Source organism: Mustela erminea, chromosome 14, assembly GCF_009829155.1.
Source record: "Mustela erminea isolate mMusErm1 chromosome 14, mMusErm1.Pri, whole genome shotgun sequence".
NCBI lineage: Eukaryota > Metazoa > Chordata > Mammalia > Carnivora > Mustelidae > Mustela > Mustela erminea.
In genome coordinates, this window is record NC_045627.1 from 59,839,636 (window position 1) to 59,863,133 (window position 23,498).

At 40.0% G+C, this 23,498-nt stretch overlaps 1 protein-coding gene across 3 annotated transcripts in view; it reads right to left on the reverse strand.

The window, feature by feature from the left end:
• LOC116573274 (cytochrome P450 2C21) overlaps positions 1–13,411 on the reverse strand; it is a 28,648-nt gene extending 15,237 nt beyond the window's left edge. For 2 of the 3 annotated variants that reach the window (XM_032313316.1, XM_032313318.1), the window contains exons 1-6: positions 13,199–13,411; positions 10,073–10,235; positions 8,280–8,429; positions 5,064–5,224; positions 3,509–3,685; positions 2,500–2,641 (exon numbers count right to left, since the gene is read on the reverse strand). In XM_032313316.1, coding sequence (XP_032169207.1) covers positions 2,500–2,641; positions 3,509–3,685; positions 5,064–5,224; positions 8,280–8,429; positions 10,073–10,235; positions 13,199–13,366 — 961 coding nt within the window. In that variant the 5' untranslated portion in view covers positions 13,367–13,411. The remainder of the gene's footprint in view (positions 1–2,499; positions 2,642–3,508; positions 3,686–5,063; positions 5,225–8,279; positions 8,430–10,072; positions 10,236–13,198) is intronic. The other variant, XM_032313317.1, reaches the window with a different exon arrangement.
• Positions 13,412–23,498: the final 10,087 nt, after the last annotated feature.

A 23,498-nucleotide genomic window follows, 5' to 3' on the forward strand; every position in this document is an offset into this window, starting at 1 on the left:
ACCCATGCACCCCTAAAATACATCATTTCCTTTTGATGCAGTGTTCCAAGATTCATTGTTTATGTACCACACCCAGTGCTCCATGCAATACGTGCCCTCCTTAATACCCACCACCAGACTCACCTACCCCCCCCAACCCCCTCCCCTCTAAAACCCTCAGTTTGTTTCTCAGAGTCCACAGTCTCTCATGGTCTTTCTTATTCTCAAACCCACAATCTTAGCAACTGAATAAGATCACTGAAAGTAATTTGGGTTAGCGAATTATATTTTCCCCTTATTTGTAAAATGTATCATGTTAATAATATGCAGTTTTAGTAGGACTGTTCATTAGTTAAAATAAACATTTAGAATGTGTCTTTGTTAAGGGAACATGTGATAATCTGTGGTTTGATAGCTATCAGGAAGACTTGGGAATTTTAGAGAAGTTTTAAACTTCACCTTTTCAAGTTGAGAAGCTGGATTTTTATCTAGAAGACAGTGATTATGCAAAGTGGTTAGGAACTTCCTTAAATAATCAGAATGCTTAGAGAATGCCCCAGTAAGGAATGAAAATGGGAAGAAAAAGAATATACAAATGGATATGATGCAAGAAAAAATTAACATGGAAGCACTGGGGGACGAGGACACCGAAAGGATTTTTGCCATGTAGACAAGATTTACAGGTCTGGAGAAAAATGTCATATGGTATCCGGAGTCATAATCAATATAGATCTTAATAAGAGGGAAGTTATTTGGCTGAAAGAGTCTGTGTCAAGTGAAGGAAAAACAGTGCCATTAGATCCCATAGTATGTGACAGCAAAGGGATTTCAAAGCTGTGCTTCTAGCTTGCACCATTTGGGAAGTACTTCTTACTTGGACTGGGAGGGCAGGAGGACTCGAAACAAAGGAGAATGATCTAGTGCTGACATCACGGAGATAAGCTTCCTGAGATTTAATTGTATTAAAAGTGTCTCTGCTTCCCCCTCTCTCTCTGCCTGCCTCTCTGCCTATTTGTGATCTCTCTCTCTCTCTGCCAAATAAATAAATAAATAAATAATTTTTAAAAAAGATTTTATTTATTTATTTGACAGATAGAAATCACAAGTAGACGGAGAGGCAGGCAGAGAGAGAGAGAGAGGGAAGCAGGCTCCCCGCTGAGCAGAGAGCCCGATGCGGGGCTTGATCCCAGGACCCTGAGATCACGACCCAAGCCGAAGGCAGTGGCTCAACCCACTGAGCCACCCAGGTGCCCCCATTTTTTTTTTTTTAAAGTGTCGCTTCCCTATGACCCTGCAATTATACTACTGGGTATTTACCCCAAAGATACAGATGTAGTGAAAAGAAGGGCCATCTGTACCCCAATGTTTATAGCAGCAATGGCCACGGTTGCCAAACTGTGGAAAGAACCAAGATGCCCTTCAACGGACAAATGGATAAGGAAGATGTGGTCCGTATACACTATGGAATATTATGCCTCCATCAGAAAGGATGAATACCCAACTTTTGTATCAACATGGATGGGACTGGGAGAGATTATGCCGAGTGAAATAAGTCAAGCAGAGAGAGTCAATTATTATATGTTTTTGCTTATTTGTGGAGCATAAGGAATAACATGGAAGACATGGGGAGATGGAGAGGAGAAGGGAGTTGAGCGAAATTGGAAGGGGAGATGAACCATGAGAGACTATGGACTCTGAAAAACAATCTGAGGGTTTTGAAGGGGCGGGCGGTGGGAGGTTGGGGGAGCCAGGTGGTGGGTATTTTGGAGGGCACGTATTGCATGGAGCACTGGTTGTGGTACATAAACAATGAATTCTGGTACACCGAAAAGAAATTAAAAAAGAAAAAATTTAAAAAAAAAAAGTGTCTCAGTATGCCAAAGCACAGAACATGATTCAGTAGTGAAGGAAATAATCCTTTGACAAGCACTCAAAAAAGAAGAGGAAGAAAATTGGGAAGGTTGCATTTGCAGAGAAATTGTATTTGTGAGGAAGAATTTCTTTGTCTAAATGGGTATATTTGAAAAGAATATATTTGTATGTAACCTTTTTTATTTAGGGACAGAATCTCTTTGATGAAGACAGACCGTCATTTTCACTGAGTCAATCCTCACACTGAAAATGCATTTGAGTAGAAATATCTTCTGACAAAAATGCATTTATCTGGATGTGGAAGACATATCAAGTGACATCCTTCTAGAGAAAGCCGAAGGCCGGTTCTTCTAGATCCTATGACAACTCTGCTTATTGCACCTGTCCCAATGCAAATCAGGGACGTTCCATCACAGCAGGGCAAGCAGTGAGCTCTGCCCCTCAAATCTCTGCTGCTGTTTAAATGTTTCATTATCTTTTTGTGCTATAAACTACTTAGAATTTAATTTATCCAGTGACAGGAAGATGTACAAATAAAGGAAAATTTTTTCTGTGCATTGTCTGGGCAGGTAAAGAGTGGGATAGTTGTCAGTGTCACCTGCCAATTTCTACCTGGAATTGCACCCCGCCCAACACCTGTGACCATACCTGTGACCTCCGGGTACTTCAGCAGCATCAGGAGTCCATATCTCAGGGTGGTGCTTGTTGTCTCTGTTCCTGCACTAAACAAATCCCATATGGTAATGATCAGGTTGTCCATGGTAAATTCGGACTGTTTATTGTGTCTTTCCTAGAAATGATGTGTTAACAATTACTTGATAAATAAAAGAGCCTCAGAGGTAACTCAATATGACATTGTTATTTGGTGTGAGTGCTACGGCTGAAGGCCGAGTTAGATAGCTGTTAGGGTTCTGTCCAACAATTAAAATATAACCAGAGTTATGAACCTTTCTGATTCCTCACTTTCTCATCCTCTATGTCGATCAGTGACTCTACCATTTCTTTGAAACATAATTTTTATCAGGTCCTCACTGCTACTCACTGTCAATTCTAGCATCTATTGCATCTAATGTCTAATATTTTTATTCAACCCTTCAGAAACACCCCCCCAAAATGCATCACTATTCCCAACTCTTCAGTCATTACACCCATGACAGTGCCTCAATTACAATCAAGATCAACTCTCTGAAAATTCCACCCTTGTGATCACAGCACTTCTCATTCTCATTGTTGTCTCTGTTCATCTAAGCTAGAATTTCTTCTGTGAAGAAGCCTCATCTGTGAAGACTTCTTAGAGTGCCTTTCCAAAGGTAAGCCTTTGTATATTCCTGTCTATTCCTGTGTTCCCTCATTTGTTACATCTTCCCATCGCTGGACTTTTCTGATGAAGGATGATATGTTGTGTATCATTAACGTTGAATGTGTGTGAGTGTATATTTCAAAATGTCCCCAAATAAGGAACCAGCTTTAATACTATAAATGTAAAACCTGCAAAGCCATTTTCACTTGGGATTGAGAAATATCTCAAGATACCCAATGTGGTTTGCACAAGAGGTTAGACAGGCAATTAATACATCTTTAGGAAGGGTCATTTGTTTTAATATCCCAGTTTCAGTGGGAATCACACCACCCACAAAGATAAAGGGTCAGATTATACCTTTTCTATTTTGATCAGGAAGTAGTCAATAAAGTCCCGAGGGTTACTGAAGTCCAGGGATTCTTGGTGTTCTTTTATTTTTTCCTTAATAAACTCAAATTGTTTAGCAATGTTTTTAAATAACACATGATGACTTCCTGGAAGGTAATGTATTAAAAGAGGGAAAGCATTGTAGAGCTGAAAGAGGAAAGAATCATTCATTAATTCACTCAGCAAAGTTGTACGGGCCCATGTGATGTACCAGACACTTAGTTGTATGCTGAGTAGATAAAGGTAAGACATGCTTCCTACAACAGAATACACTTGGATTTGAAGGAGAGGGAACTGTCAAGATGTCTGAAGTTACAGTATGCACCAGCCACAAAGCAATTTCAAAACCACCTAAATGATTTCCTAGCTGTAACCCTATGGAGGAATCCAGGAGCACACCATCTTTTCCCGAAGGAGAATACTGAGGTTCAGAAAGGTCAACCATTGTAAGACATCAGTCTACAAATAGGGCTAGAATGTAGTGTTCATTCCATTTTACCTACACGTATTTCTACAGAGTTACCTAAAAAGTTTACAGGGCTCCCACCCTTTTTTTGTAACGAAGAGACTACATTAGAAAGATTAAAGAAATGTTCAAATTACTTAGGTTAGTTAGGGATTTTATACCCTCAGGAATGTGCACATTGCCCTTCTTCATCTGCCCAAAGCCAGTCCTAGAGTTTATAGACTCAACTTCAGAGAGTACCTCATGATTTAATGCCCTTGGTAGGCACCGAAGCAATTTTCGGGCCCATAGATTGTATCTAGAGATACAAATCTACAGAAATCTAGATTCTAGGTCTAGCTCATTCTTTGTCTTGGCTAGGAATTCCTTGTCTTTGAAAAATATGCTTAATATCTCTGGGTGACAGTTTCCTGTTCCAAAAAATGACAGACTCCTTGTTCTCTAGTGTCCTTTCCAGGTGGCACACATCGTGACCTCATGGTCCACACATACTTGTAGCTCTTAATGATCATACATTGTAGGTTACTAATGTGTTCTGACACTGTACCATAGTGAAAAATACATTTTACATCATCACCCTCTTCATCTATGGACATAAAATGGTTTCTCAGAAAAATACCTTGCTATAACTGATGCACTGTCCTACATTTCTCTACTATATTTCACGGTTCTTAAAATAATTTTTAAATATTTATTTTAGAGAGATAGAGGGAGTGAGCATATTGGGGAGGAGAGAGAGAAAGAGAAAATCTCAAGCAAACTCCTGGCTGAGCACCGACCCTGATAAGGGACTTGAGCCCACGCATCTGGGATCATGACCTGAGCCAAAATCACCAGTCAGATGTTTTGAGTATAAGCCACTCAGGCGCCCCACTCTATTTCATGTTGTAAATTTCATTTCACCACACTAAATTGATTTGATAACTAATTGGTTTCAAATGATAGTTTGATAAACATGACTTTATCCATTTGCAAACCGGACAAAGGGGTGAGGTAAGCATGAGCAATAGGTTAGCTAAAAACTTATTTCCCATTTAAAAAACTTATTTTCCCATTTACCTGTATCCAGGGGGTGCTTGAAATTAGGAGGTTTTCGTGAAAATACTCTATCAAGGTTAACAATGTTTTATCGCCATACTCAAAACGATTCTGGAAAATAATGGAGCAGATGACATTGCAGGGAGCACAGCCCAGAAGAAAAGTAGGATCACAGGGAGATGCTAAAACGATAGAAGTTAAAAGTTAGAGCACAATTTTCATATAAATCTGAAGTTGACAGTCTGGAACACTAGAAAGAAATTTTAAAAATAAATAAAAATTTAAAAAAATTTTTTTAAATGACTGAGAAAGGTTGACTGCTGGGGTTCTTTTAAATATAGGGATTCCCTGGATATTTCATCTTCACTGTAAACCCAGTGTGCCAAAGATGTATTGTTCCCCAAACAAAGCTGTCTAATCCAGTTCATTTTTTAATTTCTCTAAGTGTTATCTAAGTGTTTACATTCTTCTTCAAATAAGAGCCACAACATAATTCACAAGAAAGGAGGTCACTTAAAAATATCTTGAAAGGTGGAGGGCACGGATTGCAGGGAGCACTGGGTGTGGTCCATAAACAATGAATTCTGGAACACTGAAAAGAAATTTAAAAAAATAAAAATTAAAAAAATACCTTTAAAGGTATAAAGTTCAGCTCTCAGTGTGACGATTTCTTCACGATGCCTGCAGGAAGCTAAGCAGCCTCAGAAGATCAAGAGACTGGAAAGACTTGAAACTGTTATTTTATAAAACATAGTTGACAAAAGCGGTGTGTACTCTTCTTGTAGAAGAGAACAATCATGAGAGAAACTGGAGTCCCATTTGGATCTTTGAAAAAATACATTATCGTATTGGAACCAGGCTCCCTATATATAATATGAAACATGACTCCATGCTTGGACGTTTGGCTGCTGACAACTTTGGAACCTCACCTCTTCTTCTTCTAGTCACAACTGGACAAGCTGATAAAAAACCTCAAGGGTCCTTCCTTTGGAAGCAGGACATTTAAACTCTATAAGCACTGATCGGCACACAGGAACTCATTCTCTACCCCATCCCTTAACCACCACAGAGTCATCAAGCCAGTGCCTTTCCCTGCTCTGTCAAGTTGTTTGTTTGTTTGTTTTAAGATTTTGTTTATTTGATAGAGCAGAGTGAGAGAAAGACAGCACGAGCAGGATAAGGGGCAGAGAGGGATAAGCAGGGTCCTCGCTGAGCAAGGAGCTCGACACGGGGCTCCATCCCAGGACCCTGGGATCGTGACCTGAGCTGAAGACAGAAGCTTAGCCACCCAATTGAGCCACCCAGGCCTCCTACTCAAGCTGTTTCTTCATCTGCTTAGGAGCTGCCCCGCCCTCTACAGAAAGCCTCATTTTGTGAATCATAAACTTTTTACCTCCAAATGGGGTGTGTATGGTACAATCAGTCTCGACAAATAATAAATCATGGATCACTACATCAAAAACTGATGTACTATGGCGGTGACTAACATGACATAATACAAAATAATTTTTAAAAAGAAGATAACATAAGAATAACAACAAAATAAAACATCTAAACCAGATTTGAGGTGGGAAATACATCTTATCTCGGTGAGGTGACTGTTACAACACTGTAGCTCCAAAAGGGGAAAAAAAAAAAACAACAAACAAACGTAGCAGGGATCAAAAGTGGAATTTTTAAGGAAAGATGTTCTGCTCAACATACGAAAGAACCTTCCAATAGTCAGAGTTACCCAGTGGTGAGATGGGTTACCCAAGAGTCGAGGGCCCCATAGCTTGGCAGGATCAGGCAGAATCGGGGAGGCCACAGGTCACGAGCATCCAAATAGTGGAATACTGTAGCAATCTATTGTAATGTTCTTGATAAGCATAAATTAAACGTGAAATATTTAGTATATTAAATTGAAAGTTTACAAAAATACATATGTTTATATCCCTTCTTCTGCCAGGTCTCCCAACCACTCCTCCGTAATACACATCAAAAGTCTAAATGATATTCACTGTCACTAGACTGTCACAACTTATTCCAAGGAAGAAACAAAAATCATGCAAGTATTTGTAATAATTGCAATTTTTATATTAATAGCAGCAAAAAAAAAAAAAGCAGAGGGACAAACTATCTGGACAATACATAACTTGAGTTAAAAAAACATTGGGGCACCTGGGTGGCTCGGTGGGTTAAGGCCTCTGCCTTCTGCTCAGGTCATGGTCTCAGGGTCCTGGGTTCGAGCCCCACATCAGGCTCCACCACCCCCCTCTCTCTGCCTGCCTTTCTGCCTACTTTTGATCTCTGTCAAGTAAATAAATGAAATCTTAAAAAAAAAAAAAACCCACAATGGCAGGGGCATCTGGGTGGCTCAGTCAGTTTAGCATCTGACTCCTGATTTCAGCTCCGGTCATGATCTCAGGGTCGTCGGATCAAGCCCCGCATCAGGCTCCATGCTGAGGGTGGAGCCTGCTTAAGACTCTCTCTCTCTCTGCCTCTCCCCACCACTCTCTCTCTCTAAAAAATACGTATGTATGTATAAATGCATATATATGAAACATGATGGCAGTTCTCCATACAGAAAACAGTATTATTTATTTGGAAAATATTGAAATACTGAGGTTCAGGGAACCACATATATCTTATGATCCTGATCTTCCTCCTTTCCTGACAAGTGTCCTGCCCACCCCCTTTCTCTTCCACCTCCCCTGCCAGTCCTGCATGAGATAACACACGTATACAAAAGTGACAGCATAATTATGTGACATACATTGGAAATTACTTCATGTTTCAAGATATTATGGCCAAAACTACTAGTTCATTACCAAAACCCACGTTCTCCCCATTTTCCTATGCACACAGACACCCACATTTCCCAGTGCCTCTTAGAGTGGGTGCAGTCCCGTGGTAGAGCCCATGGAATGTGAAAGAAGTTTGGTGAGCCATTGCCATACTGGCCTACTGAAAACCCAATTTGCTCTTTTGATTGTTCTTTGCTCCTTCTGCTACCACACAAACGGAAAGAAATCTGAGTGACCCAGGAAGCCAGGTGTTGAAGAAAGATATCAGGGTTCCTATCACCCTAGTGCCTGCAACAGCTGTTACGCCAACCACTTCCCCTCTTACTACTGTTACGTGAGCAAAAAAAGCAACTTTTGTTGCGCTGCAGGCATCAGATCTCTCTGTCGCCTATCTGAAATAGCACAGAGTCTCCCCAAACGAGTACTGCTCGTTACATAAAGAAATACACACCGTTGGTTTTTTTTAACGCTTCCACCAGACACAAGGCTTCCTCTTGAATTCTCTCTTCGATAGTCCTCTTTCCCATGCCCATATTCCGCAAAACCGTGAGGGAAAAACGTCGGGTTTGCTTCCATGTTTCTCCACTGCTGAAAACAACTCCTATCAGAAAAAGAGAGAGAGAGAGAGAGAAAAATGACCTCCATCACCATGAATTCCAGCTGAGAGTCAGTATCTCAGAAAAGGATAATCACACTTAGGCAGGGATGTGAATAGGGTGGTGTGGGCAACAGAACTTTCCAATGAGCCCTGCTGTGCCCCCCTCCTGTTAACCTAGTGTCTGTCAGGACTCTGGTTTGATGTATTACTCAACTCTTCCACATCTGTTAGCTCCTTCAAACCTTGGAATAATTCTGTGACCCAAGGGTTTTGTCCCCATTTTACTGATGGTCAATGAGGCAAAATGCTTGCTCTGTGCTCACACAGGTAATAGAGCATGGCGAGTTCATGCCGTAGGTGACATTTCAGGGCTGGTTTTTGCACATTGTACATGAATTGTGGGAGAGGCAACAAAATGAGTTGCTTCTCAAGAGAAGGAGAGAGCACTCGTGCACTGCAAAGAAGTTCATGATAAGCTCTTCCTCCTCATTGTCACATTTGCCCTCTGTTTGTTAACCCTTTTCCATGAAACATGGTCTTAACACCAGGGAAGTTCAATCAGACTCCTGGAGCCATGACAAGATCAGGAGAAAAAGTAATTTTCATAGGAAACTTCTCCATATAGATTTTAAAGAACAAGGTAGAGGAGGAAGTGACCCATTCAGGTTTTATCTCTTTTTGCAGAAACCCAGTGACCCACCAGAGGACTGGAGACCCTAGGGCCAACCCCAGAACAAATGGAAGACAGTTCAACTACTTTAGTTTAAAAAGCTTTTTCTAAGATCACTTGCAATCCATATATACTCACCGTGTGTTTTCCTGTAATCATCTCAGAGCACATTTGTGCTTTATGCTTTGTATCTCATTGTATTCAAATATTTCTTATGCTTTTTTTTTTTTTAAAGAAGAATAAAAGATTGAAGGCAAGGCTAGAAATATTTCAAACCTATGTTGGCTCCATGCACACTATGGAACTTTCTTAAAATAGTCTCTTGGCAACCATGACTCAGGCCAGAAAGCAAAATGTTTGCTGACTAGGATAACGGAGTCATTTTCCCCCCTCCTTATTTCTCCCAGTCTCTTACTATCTTAACTGAATGAACATTATCTTAACTGGGCATAATATTTTTTTAATTTTTTATTTTTTATAAACATATATTTTTATCCCCAGGGGTACAGGTCTGTGAATCGCCAGGTTTACACACTTCACAGCACTCACCAAAGCACATACCCTCCCCAATGTCCATAACCCCACCCCCCTTCTCCCAACCCCCCTCCCCCCAGCAACCCTCAGTTTGTTTTGTGAGATTAAGAGTCACTTATGGTTTGTCTTCCTCCCGATCCCATCTTGTTTCATTGATTCTTCTCTTACCCACTTAAGTTAACTGGGCATAATTTAAAGTGGACACAAATTCATGGAACGTTGACAGTGAGATGATTTGCTTCCATTGCCTCTAGTATTTCATGGAGACATTGTGTGTCCCCTTCATTATCTACAATATGGATTAATGATCCTCTATAGAAAAATGTTGGAATTTGGCGGTTTTTATAAATTTCTCTAAATACTTATAATTTCTCAATCCCTTGGCCTTTTTGGAGTCTTTACAACTTACAAACCCACAAACATTCCCCAAACTGATGCATACCTAATCCCCGGCTGATGAAGTCCACCACTGGGAAACCGCCTCTGCCAGAAAACTCCTCACTCCGATCAATCAGGGCTTCCTTCACCGCTTCATGTCCATATAACACCACCGTGGGCTTCATGCCGAAATAGACAGTGAACACAGGGCCGTAACTCTCTGCTAGCTGGGAAAGGAACAGGTGCAAGAGTAGTAGAATTTCAAAACTAGGAATGTGGACAAGTGAGAGAAATAGTTTTAATCTTACCGAAGAGATATTTTAATATGCACTCAACCATTATAAAAGCTTTCAACTTGTAGAACTAGTAATTTAATAAATCACATTAGTGGTAAGTATCATCCTATTATTAGTAACATTGCGACTATTATGATCCTCATCCACAGTTCATCTTTATTCAGCTCCTCCTATGTGACAGGGGCTATATTATGGATTTTATTCATATTATTTTATTAACTTTTGCCTGGCACACCTGTAATTTCACCAAATTTCTCTTCCTTCCTATAGTTACAATGGTGGGTTCTTGTACTGTTTAAGGGGAGTTCCTGCTCTTGCCCCCTGTGCAGACTCATAATCATCCCTCATTATCCACCTCCCACATGTTTTTAGCACACAAGAGTTCTAGATTTTAATAGTACATAAGAACCTGATGATGTAGGGGCGCCTGGGTGGCTCACTGGGTTAAAGCCTCTGCCTTCGGCCCAGGTCACAATCCAGGGGTCCTGGGATCGAGCCCCACATCGGGCTCTCTGCTCAGTGGGGAGCCTGCTTCCCCCTCTCTCTCTGCCTACTTGTGATCTCTATCAAACAGATTTAAAAAAAAAAAAAAAAAAAGAACCTGATGATGTAATCACTGACATTTCCCCACTTCCCTGTGTGGCCATGTGACGAAGTTTGCATGAACTGCTATTAACAGAAATGATGTTTGCAAATCCTACAGTACTGGTAAATGGTAAATGCTTGCCCTCCATCCCTTCCCCCTACCCATGGATGGAAACGACAGCATGGAGATAACCTCACTGTGTCCGTGCACATATGAACAATAGCCTAGGTGCCAGGATGCTAAACTACAAGACTAAGAAAACATGGTTCTCTGGATGACCTCAAGGAGGACAGGCAGCCTCTATACATTCTGTAAGATAGAAATAAGCTCCTGTCTTCTTTAAGCCACTGTGTTATTGAGATCTTTCTGTCATGGCAACTTATTTGGTACCCTAAATGATGTAGGACCTACACTCTTTCAACTTACCCAAAGTGTGAGTCCTCCTGCTGCCTTACAAGTCATTTTCCGTAAAACAACCAGAGTGATCTTTTCACAGGGCAAATGCTAACATGAGAGTCCTTTTTAAGCACATTAATGGCATCGCATGGCTTTTGGGCTAAAGATATATTTTTTAAAATTATTTTTTTAAAGTAGCCTCCAAACCCAGCATGGTGCCCAAGACAGGGCTTGAACTCACAACCTGAGATCAAGACCTGAGCTGAGATTGAGAGTTAGATGCTTAAACAACTGAGCTCCCAGGAAGCTCTAAAAACTAATATTCTTTTTTTTTAATGTTTTATTTATTTATTTGACAGAGGGAGAGAGATCACAGTAGGCAGAAAGGCAGGCAGAGAGAGAGGGGGAAGCAGGCTCCCCGCCGAGCAGAGAGCCCGACGTGGGGCCTGATCCCAGGACTCCAAGATCATGACCCGAGCCAAAGGCAGAGACTCAACACACCGAGCCACCCAGGTGCCCCAAAACTAATATTTTTAAAAGCCTTGAAAGACCCACATGCTCTGGCCCCTACTTACTTCTCCAATCTCATCCCACACCATGTTTTTATTTACTCTCTGGTCTATAAGCAAACTGGTCCTACTTCAGAGACACCAACAAGTAATTCTCTTCCAGATTCAAACAGCCTAGAACATACTTACATCTGTATTTTTTCTGATGAGTGCCTGGTCATTCTTTAGATCTCAGCTCCAGCTTCACTTCCTCAGAGAACCCTTTGCTGACTGTTCCCCCCATCCCTGCTCCTCCAAAACGCATGGCCTCTTGCTACGGGGTCCCTCTTACGTGGTTTGTAATCACACACTCACTTGCATGATTACTTAACAAATACATGTCTTCCATCTAGACTATAAATTCCATAATGCTAGAGTCTTCTATTTTTCATTCACCATTGAAAATCCCCAGCATCTAATGGAGTGCCTAATACAAAGTAGACATTCAGTAAATTGTTCAGTATATGATATACTCAAGGACCATGTGAAAAATACAATTATATTCACATTTTAAAGAAATGGAAACTAAGGCTCAGGGAGATTTTAAAAATTTGCCCAATGCTGTGAATTTACAAGTGGACGAGCTGGGGTGCTAACATAATGCCTTTGAGCCCACAGCCCAAAACACAGAAAGAAGCTTCTAGAGGGTGTGTTCTCATCACTAGCTATCTTAGGGAAGACAGATTTCAGACAATTCCTTCAAGATTTAGAGAGCTGTTGCTATATAAATAGCCAAGAATAAAGTAGTTACTCACTCACTCATTGAGCAAATAAAATAGAAGCTGAAAATTTTGGAAACTTGAATTATTTCCTAGACTTAAATCAATGTGTGCTCTTAGGAAACTTCTAGTGTTGTGACACTTTTTTTTTTTTTTAATTTTATTTATTTATTTGACAGAGACAGAGATCACAAGTAGGCAGAGAGGCAGGCAAAGAGAGGAAGGAAAGCAGGCTCCCTGCTGAGCAGAGAGCCCGATGTGGGGCTCGATCCCAGGACCCTGAGATCATGACCTGAGCCGAAGGCAGAGGCTTTAACCCACTGAGCCACCCAGGCGCCCCCTAGAACTTTTTTTTTAACTGAAAGCAATTTCACTGCCATTAGAGTTTACCTAAGAATAATTACTAAAAAGGAGACCTGGTCACAAAATGGACAGGGAATTCCTTCTTTGGCAATTTCAGCAATAATCTCATGGCTCTCAATCCCTTCTGGAAGCTTTCCAGCTATATACCACTTACAATCATATCTGGGTATCCAACTGATACGTCCCGTTCAAACCATTTCCTTAAAACATGGTGTCTGGGACATTTTATTTAGTTATAGGGTTGTAAGTGCAAACAACTGGAAGAAAAGTAATCATACTTGCCTTCCTTAGGGATTTGCTGACATTCTTAGTATTTATCTGTAGAATATTTCCAATGATTGGGAGAGGAGTCGGGCCAGGCGGCAGCTTCCCTCTGGCACGGTTACAATTCCACAGAAAGAAAGGAATCAAACAAGAAAGACATATCACCAGAAGTATGAAGAGATCCATTGCTGCGTTTTGTATAAATGAAGTTGAAAGCTTGGTACCCAATGACTTTATAAATACTAAGTGCAAGCTAATCATCAAACATGCACTGTTTTGAACTTTTGGATAAATACGTGTTTTATCCTCAGTGGACGTTGACCCACTGGTAAAGATGAAAAGAAAATCAGTCACGTTAGTATTGATAAATATCTAGGTTTTCAGTGGCAATGGTCTGGAGAAGTGTTATTTTTTTAGTTGGGACTGTCATATTTTAACAGTAAAATTGAAAGCTATCTGATTTTCAAAGAGATGGAATTCATGATCTTGACATTTGATTAAAGAATTATCTCATGTCAAAATTTACCATTCTGTGAGCAGAAGAAAGAAGCACTCTCCCAGTGTCCTTTTCCAGAAAATCCAGGAAAAGGCCAGAATTAAGAGACAGAAAGGAGGAAGCAGGGTAAAAATGAAGGATATAGGGAGCCGGTATCTCCCAGAGAAGAGGAGAGATATCTCAACTCTCTTGACAAAGCCTTTCCCATGTGTCAGGAGTTCTGACACACTTAACTGCCAAGGGGGATGCAGGATCAACAAACAGTAGATAGGGGACGGAATCTATCAAATCAAGGGAAGAAATCACTCAGTGGGAAGTCCCTTGGCTGCATGTCACCTATCCTCCCCCCGACACATCCTTTTCTAATGAGGGTCCTAGAATCGGAGTCTACATTGCTTGTTCTCAATTTGGTGAAGAAATATACTCTAGCATTCAATACTATGAATATTTGAAAGTGTCTATGAACTCAGATACAAACAAAACATCAAGACTCAAAGATATTTGAGGGGGAATCCTCTTATACTGTTGGTAGGAATGCGGCTGGGGCAGCCACTTTGGAAAACAGTATAAAGGTTCCTCAGAAAGTTGAAAATAGAGCTACCCTATGACCCAGTAACAATACTACCAGGTATTTACCCCAAAGAAACAAATGTAGTGATCTGAAAGGGCACATGCACCCCAGTGTTTATGGGAGCAATGTCCAAAATAGCCAAACTATGGGAAAAGCCCAGATGTCCATCGATAGATGAATGGATAAAGAAGATATGGATTATATATATATATACACAATAGAATACTACTCAGTCATCAAAAAATTGAAATCTTGCCACTTGCAGTGACATGGGTGGAACTAGAGGGTATTATGCTAAGCGAAATAAGTTAAACAGAGACAATTATCATATGATCTCACTCATACGTGGGATTTAAGAAATAAACAGAGGATCAGAGGGGAGGAAAGAAAAAAAAAAACAAGATGAAATCAAAGAGGAAGACAAACCATAAGAGACTCTTAATCACAGGAAACAAACTGAGGATTGCTGAAGGGTAGGGAAGTGGGGGAATAGGATAACTGGTGATAGATAGAATGAGCACTGTGTGTTACGTAAGACTGATGAATCACTGACCTCTACCTCTGAAACCAATAATACATTACATGTTAATTAACTGAATTTAAATTAAAAAATGGAAAAGATATTTGAGGAACTCCAACAAGGCATAACAAACAGTAGACTTCAAAATCAGAACACTAACCCTGAAGAAACTAACATCAAGAAAACAGAAAAAAAGCACCTGGGTGGCTCAGTGGATTAAAGCCTCTGCCTTCGGCTCAGGTCATGGTCCCAGGGTCCTGGGATCGAGGCCCGCATCAGGATCTCTGCTCGGCAGGGAGCCTGCTTCCTTTTCTCTCTGCCTGCCTCTCTGCCTACTTGTGATCTCTCTCTCTCTGTCAAATAAATAAATAAAATCTTAAAAAAAAAAGAAAACAGAAAAAAATGTTAAAATAAATTTAACATCAGAGATATAAAAACTGGGCCTTCAGAGAGGTGTTAATGTGGTGTAGCAGTAAGGGGAGCCTAAGCTTGCCTCATTTCCCTCAAACACGAGGTACCAACATCAAATCATTTGGAACAACTGGAAATTGATCAGAGGCTAAAGAAAACAATCTGCATAGTTGGAAGGAGAGAATGTGACAGATGCAAGGCTTATTATTATTATTTTTTTGACAGAGATCACAAGTAGGCAGAGAAGCAGGCAGAGAGAGCGGGGGAAGCATGCTGCCCGCTGAGCAAAGAGCCCGATATGGGGCTCGATCCCAGGACTCTGAGATCATGACCTGAGCCGAAGGCAGAGGGTTTAACCCACTGAGCCACCCAGGCACCCCTGCAAGGCTTATCGTAACAAACAAATCAAAGCTCACCTAGTTAAAAATCCAAACGCTCCCCACAGCAAGCAAGGAGGAATTCTTTAGAAGACTGACCTTTGTGAAAGTGCATCCAAAACATGACAGCAGACTGCACAGCATACACCAGAAAGACTTCCTGAAACTCCAGGCCCTGGACAGTGTATGACTCTTTCTTAATATAGTATTACTCTCAGGAGCAGGAAACATAAGTTTCCATAATTCAGAAAAGACAGAAACTTAGACATGATGACAAGACAGAGGAATTCTCCCCAAAAGAAAGTTAAAGAAAAAAAATCTCAGCCAGGGGTTCACTCAAAACAGATATAAGTAATATATCTGAACAAGAATTTAGAACAACAGTCATAAGAACACTGACTGGGCTTGAAAGATGCATAGAAGATGCCAGAGAAACCCTGGCTGTAGAGATCAAAGACCTAAAAACTAGTCAGGCTGAAATAAAAAGTGCTATGACTGAGGTGCAAAACTGACTGGATATAATCACAATGAGGATACAAGAACCAGAGTATCAAATAGGTGAAATAGAAGATAAAATTATGGAAAATAATGAAGCTGAAAAGAAGAGGAAACAAAAACTGCGAGATCTTAATATAGATGTAGGGACTTAGGGATTCCACAGAGTGCAACAATATCCACATATTAGGAATACAAGAAGAAGAGTGGGATAAGAGGTAAAAGGTTTATTTGAACAAATTATAGCTGAGAACTTCCTCAATCTGGGAAAGAAAGCAGGCATTCCAGTCCAAGAGCCACAGAGAACACCTCTCAAATTCGACAAAAACAGGTCAACACAGAGGTGCCAGGTGGCTCAGTCAGTTAACCATCTGCCTTTGCCTCAGTCATGATCTTGGGGTCCTGGGTTGGAGCACCACATTGGGCTCCCTGCTCAGCAGGGTGTTTGCTTCTCCCTCTCACTGCTCCTCCTCCTCCCCTCCCCCAGCTTATGCTGTCTCTCTCAAATTAAAAAAAAAAACCTTAAAAAAAAAAAACAGGTCAACATTGAGACATATCAGAGTGAAATTTGCAATATACAAAGATAAAGAGAATTCTGAAAGTAGCTAGGGACAAAAAGTTCCTAGCTCTAACCTACAAGAGTAGGTTACCTTAACCTACAAGGGTAGACATAAGGTTAGCAGCAGATCTATCCGCAGAAACCTGGAAGGTCAGAAAAAAATGGCATGATATCTTCAATGTACTAAATGAGAAAAATATGCAGTCAAGAACATTTTATCCAAAGAAGTTGTGGTGTGTGTGTATACACACACACACACACACACACACGAGTATTATGCAGCCATCAGAAATTGAAATCTTGGGGCACCTGGGTGGCTCAGTGGGTTAAAGCCTCTGCCTTCGGCTCAGGTCATGATCTCAGGGTCCTGGGATCGAGCCCCACATTGGGTTTTCTGCTCAGCGGGGAGCCTGCTTCCTCCTCTCTCTCTCTGCTTGCCTCTCTGCCTAGCTGTGATCTCTCTCTGTATCAAATAAATAAAGAAAATCTTTAAAAAAAATTGAAATCTTGCCATTTTCAACAACATGGATGGAACTAGAGGGTATTAGCTAAATGAAGTAAGTCAATCAGAGAAAGGCGATTATCATATGATCTTACTCATACATGGAATCTGAGAAAAAAGGCAGAGGATCATAGGGAAGAGAGGAAAAAATGAAACAAGCTGAAACCAGAGACAGAGACAAACCATAAGAGACTCTTAATTATAGGAAACAAACTGAGGTTTCCTGGAGTAGAGGGTGGCAGGGAGGGATGGGGTGGCTGGGTGATGGACACTGGAGAGGGTATGTGCTGTGGTGAGTGCTGTGTATTGTGTAAGACTGATGAATCACAGACCTGTACCTGTACCTGTACCCATAATTGATTATTAACATTAATTATGTTAATAATTTAAAAAAACAGGAGCAAGAAAATTGCCTCAAGTTTCCATGAGGCTCTGGAGATACTGCCTATGAGGTTAAAATGAGAAGTTCTTTAAAGGTGTCATTGGGCAGCTTATTTCCTGCCTTTCCTAGGTCCCTTTGTACTTGTACACTTGAGGAAGGTGGGTGGGTTGTCTTTTTAATTTTTACTCTATCCATGTTAGAATCTTCTTTTCTATAATTGCTTCACTTTTATCCCACTTTCCCTTTTTAAAGCAGAATTGAATCTACATTTGCTGCATTGTGTAAAGTCTATGAAAATCACATCCTTTATAATGTTTCTATTGGAATTCTGAACTTGGGGCTAGGATGATTGGAACACAGATGCAATTCCTATGACTGTACCCATCACTTAACTTCCTGTACCAGTACTACAACATTAAAAGGCTTTATGCATGCATATATACATATATATATATAAATACACATATGTATATATACATCTACGCGTGTGTATGTGTGTATTTTTTTTTTCTATCCAGCAAGGCTATTACTCAGAATAGGACAGATAAAGAGTTTCCAAGAAAAGCAAAAACTAAAGGAGTTTGTGAACACTAAACCAGTCCTCCAAGAAATATTACAGGGGACCGTTTCAGTGAGAAAGAGAGACCAAAAGCAACAAAGACTAGAAAAGAACAGAGATAATCTACAGGAACATCGGTTTTACAGGTAATACAACGGCACTAAATTCATACCAATCAATAATTACTCTGTAAATTGACTCAATGCTCTAATCAAAAGATACAGAATATCAAAATGGATAACAAAAACAAAACAAAACAACCTAAGACTCATCGATATGCTGCTTATGAGAGACTCACTTTAGACCCAAGGACATCCAGACTGAAAGTGAGGAGCTGGAAAACCATCTATCATGCTAATGGACATCGAAAGAAAGTGGGAGTAGTCATCCTTATATCAGAGAAACTGGATTTTTTAAAATTTAAATTAAATTTAGTTAACATATAGTATATTATCAGTTTCAGGGGTAGAATTTAGTGATTCATCAGTGGTATGTAACACCCACCGCTCCTTATATCAGTGCCCTTGTTAATGCCCATCACCCAATTACTCCATCCCCCCCACAAACTAGATTTTAAACCAAAGACTATAATAAGAGATGGGTACTATATCTATGCAGCAAGAAGATCTAACAATTGTAAATATTTATGTCCCCAACTTGATAGCAACCAAATATATAAATCAATTAATAACAAACTTAAATTCATGGATAATAATACAATAATAGTAGGGGAATTTAACACCCCACTCACAGCAATGGACAGATCATCTAAGCAGAAGGATCAACAAGGAAACAAAGGCTTTGAATGACACGTTGGACCAGGTGGACTTACCCAGTATATTCAGAGCATTTCATCCTAAAGCAGCAGAATACACATTCTTTTTGAGTGCACATGGAACATTTGTGACACACTGGGTCACAAATCAGGCCTCAACCAGTGCAAAAAGACTGAGATCGTACCAAGCATATTTCTGGACCACAACCTTATGAAACTTGAAGTCAACCACAAGAAATAATCTGGCAAAACTACAAATATGTGGAGGTTAAAGGACATCTCACTAGGGGTGCCTGGGTGGCATCTTACGAGGGGTGCCTGGTTAAGCATCTGTATTCGGCTCAGGTCATGATCTCTGGGTCCTGGGATGGAATTCCACATCTGGCTCCCTGCTCAGCAGTGAGTCTGCTTCTCCTTTTACCTTTCCACCCTGCTTGTGCACGCTCTCTCTTTCAGATGAATAAACAAAATCTTAAAAAAAAAAAAAAAGAACATCCTACTAAAGAATGAATGGGTAAACCAGGAAATTAAAGAAGAAATAAAGAACTACATGTAAGCAAATGAAAATGAAAACACAACAGTCTAAGACCTTTGGGAATCAGAAAAGGCAGTCATCAGAGCTAAGTATATGGCAATTCAGGCCTTTCTCGAGAAATAAGGAAAGTCTCAAATGGACACCCTCATTTTACACCTAAAGAAGCTGGAAAAAGAACAGCAAATAAAGCCTAAAACCAGCAGAATAAAGGAAGTAATTATGATTAGAGCAGAAATAATCGATAAAGAAATTTATAAAAAACAGTAGAGTAGATCAATGAAATGAGGAATTAGTTCCTTGAAGATATAACAAAATTGGGGCGCCTGGGTGGCTCAGTGGGTTAATCCTCTGCCTTTGGCTCAGGTCATGATCTCAGGGTCCTGGGATCGAGCCCCACATCAGGCTCTCTGCTCGGCAGGGGGCCTGCTTCCTCCTCTCTGCCTCCTCTCTGCCTGTGATCTCTGTCTGTCAAATAAATAAATAAAATCTTAAAAAAAAAAGATATAACAAAATTGATAACTCCCTGCCAAACTTATCAAAAAGAAAAGAGAAAGGACCCAAATAAATAAAATCATGAATGAAAGAGGAGAGATCACAACCAACACCAAAGAAATACTAACAATTATAGGAGAATATTATGAGCAATTATATGTCAACAAAATGGGCAAGCTGGAAGAAATGGACAAATTCCTAGAAACGTACATGCTATTAAAACTGAAACAGGAAGAAATAGAAAATTTGAACAGATCCATAACTAGCAAAGAAATTGAATGGGTTTCAAAAATCTCCCAAAAAGGGGCACCTGGGTGGCTTAGCTGGTTGAGCGGCTGACACTTGGCTGTGGCCAGGTCATGATTTCAGAGGCCTGGGATCGATCCCTGAGTCAGACTCCAAGCTCAGCAAGGAGCCTGCTTCAGGATTCTCTCTCCCTCTGACTCTCCTCCCGCTTGCTCGCTATCTCTCTCTAAAATAAATAAACTTTAAAAAAATTTAAAAAAATCTCTCTCCAACAAATAAGAGTCCAGGGCTAGATGGCTTTCCAGGGGAATTCTACCAACCATTTAAGTCTTTTTTTTGTTTGTTTGTTTAAGACTTTGTTGATTTGACAAAGAGAGACACAGTGAGAGAGGGAACACAAGCAAGGGGAATGGGAGAGGGAGAAGCAGGCTTCCTGCTAAGCAGGGAGCCCATTGCAGGGCTTGATCCCAGGACCCTGGGATCATGACTTGAGCCAAAGGCAGACACTTAACGACTGAGGTGCCCCTCAGTTAGTACCTCAGTCAATTACCTCAGTTTGGTAGAGGTGCCCCTCTACCAAACATTTAAAGAAGAATTGATACAACTGGAGGAGATTATGCTGAGTGAAATAAGTCAAGCAGTGAAAGTCAATTATTATATAGCTTCACTTACTTGTGGAACATAAGGAATAGCATGGAGGACATTCAGAGAGGGAAGGGAAAAATGAAGGTGGGGAATTGAAGGGGGAGATGAACCTTGAGAGACTGTGGATTCTGAGAAACAAACAGGGGGTTTTAGAGGGGAGGGGGTGGGAAGGATGGGTGAACCTGGTGATGGGTATTAAGGAGGGCACATATTGTATGGAGCACTAGGTGTTATATGCAAACAATGAATCTTGGAAACTACATAAAAAATTAATGACGTACTGTATGGTGACTAACCTAACATTTAAAAAAAGGAATTAATACCTACTCTTCTGAAGCTGTTCTAAAAAAACAGAAATGGAAGGAAAACTTCCAAACTCATTCTATGAGGCCACCATTACCTTGAATCCAAAACCAAAGACCTCACTAAAAAGGAGAATTACAGATCAATAGCTCTGATAAACATGGCTGCAAAAATTCTCAACAAGATACTGAGCTAATGGAATCCAACAGTACATTAAAAGGATTTTCACCATGTTTGAGTGTGATTTTTTTCTTGGGCTGCAGGAGTGGTTCAATATCCACAAATCAATCAGTATGATACAACACATTAATAAAAGAAAGGATAAGAACCATATGTTCCTCTCAATAGATGCAGAAAGAGCATTTGACAAAATACAGCATTCTTTCTTGATAAAAACCCTCAGGAATGTAGGGATAGAAGGAACATACCTCAACATTATAAAGGCCATATATAGAAGACCCTAATATATTCTTAATGGGAAAAACTGACAGTTTTCCCCTTAAAGTCAGGAACATGACAGGGATGTCCACTCTCACCACTGTTGTTCGACATAGTGCTGGAAGTCCTAGCTTCAGCAATCCAACAATAAAAAGAAATAAAAGGCAAACCAATTGGCAAGGAAGAAGTCAAACATTGACTCTTTGCAGATGACATGGTACTCTATGTAGAAAACCCAAAAGACTCCACCAAAAATTGCTAGAACAGATACATGAATTCAGTAGTCATAGGATATAAAATCAACATACAGAAATCTGTTGCATTGGTATACACCAATAATGAAGCAGCAGAAAGAGAAATTAAGGAATTAATTCCATTATAATTGCACCAAGAATCATAAGATACCTAGGAATAAACCTAGGCAAAAGATCTGTACACTGAAAACTAGGGAACACTTATGAATGAAATTGAGGATGACACAAAGAAATGGAAAAAAATTCCATGTTCCTGTTTTGGAAGAACAAATATTATTAAAATTTCTATACTATCCAAAGCAATCTACACATTCAATGCAGGCCCTATCAAAATAACACCAGCATTTTTCACAGAGCTGGAATAAACAATTCTAAAATTTGTATGGGACCAAAAAAGACTGAACAGTGAAAATAATGTTGAAAAAGAAAAGCAAAGCAGGGAGCATCACAATTCTGGAATTGAAGCTCTATTACAAATCTGGAATCATCAAGACAGCACAAAGCCAGACAAAGAGATCAATGGAACAGAACAGAGAATCTATAAATGGACCCTCAACTCTATGGTCAACTAATCTTTGGCAAAGTAGAAAAGAATATCCAATGGAAAAAAAGACAGTCTCTTCAACAAATGAAGTTGGGAAATTTAGACAGCCACATGCAGAAAAATGAAACTGGACCATTTCCTTACACCGTCATAAAAAAATAGGCCCAAAATGGATTAAAGACCTCAGTGTGAAACAGGAATCCACCAAAATCCTAAAGGAGAACATAGCCAGGCAAGTTCTGTAACCCCTGCCCGGCAACTTCTTACCAGACACATTTCCAAAGGCAAGGGAAACAAAGGTAAAAGTGAACTGCTGGGACTTTAGTAAGCTGAAAGGCTTTTGCACAAAGGAAACAGCTGACAAAATAAAAAGATAACCGACATATTGAATAGGAAAAAATACTTGCAAATGACATTATGAGATAAAGGGTTAGTATCCAAAATCTATAAAGAGCTCATCAAACTCAACACCCAAAGAACAAATAATCCAATCAAGAAATGGGCAAAAGACATGAACAGACATATCCCCAAAGAAGACAACCAAATGGCCAACAGGCACATGAAGAAATGCTCAACATCCCTCGGCATCAGGGAAATACAAATTTAAGCCACCGTGAGATACTACCTCACACCAGTCAGGATGGCTAAAATTAACAAGTCAGGAAATGACAAATGTTGGTGAGGATGTGGAGAAAGGAAAACCCTCCTACACTGTTGGTGGGAATGCAGCTGTGGCAGCCACTCTGGAAAACAGTATGGGTTTCCTCAAGAAGTTGAAGATAGAACTACCCTATCACCCGGTAATTGTACTACCAGGTATTTACCCCAAAGATACAAATGTAGTGATCCAAAGGGGTAAATGCACCCTAATTTTGATAGCAACCATGTCCACAATAGCCAAACTATGGAAAAAGCCCAGATGTCCATTGACAGATGAATGGATAAAGAAGATGTGTATGTATATACACACACAATGGAATACTACTCAGTTATCAAAAAAAATGAAATCTTGCCATTTGGAACAACAGGGATGGAAGGTATTAAATTAACAGAAATAAGTCAGAGAAAGACAATTATCATATGATCTTACTTATATGTGGAATTTAAGAAAAAAACAGAGGATCATAGGGGAAGAGAGAAAAAATAAAATAAGACAAAATCAGAGAGGGAGACAAATCATAAGAGACTCTTAATCATAGGAAACAAACTGAGGG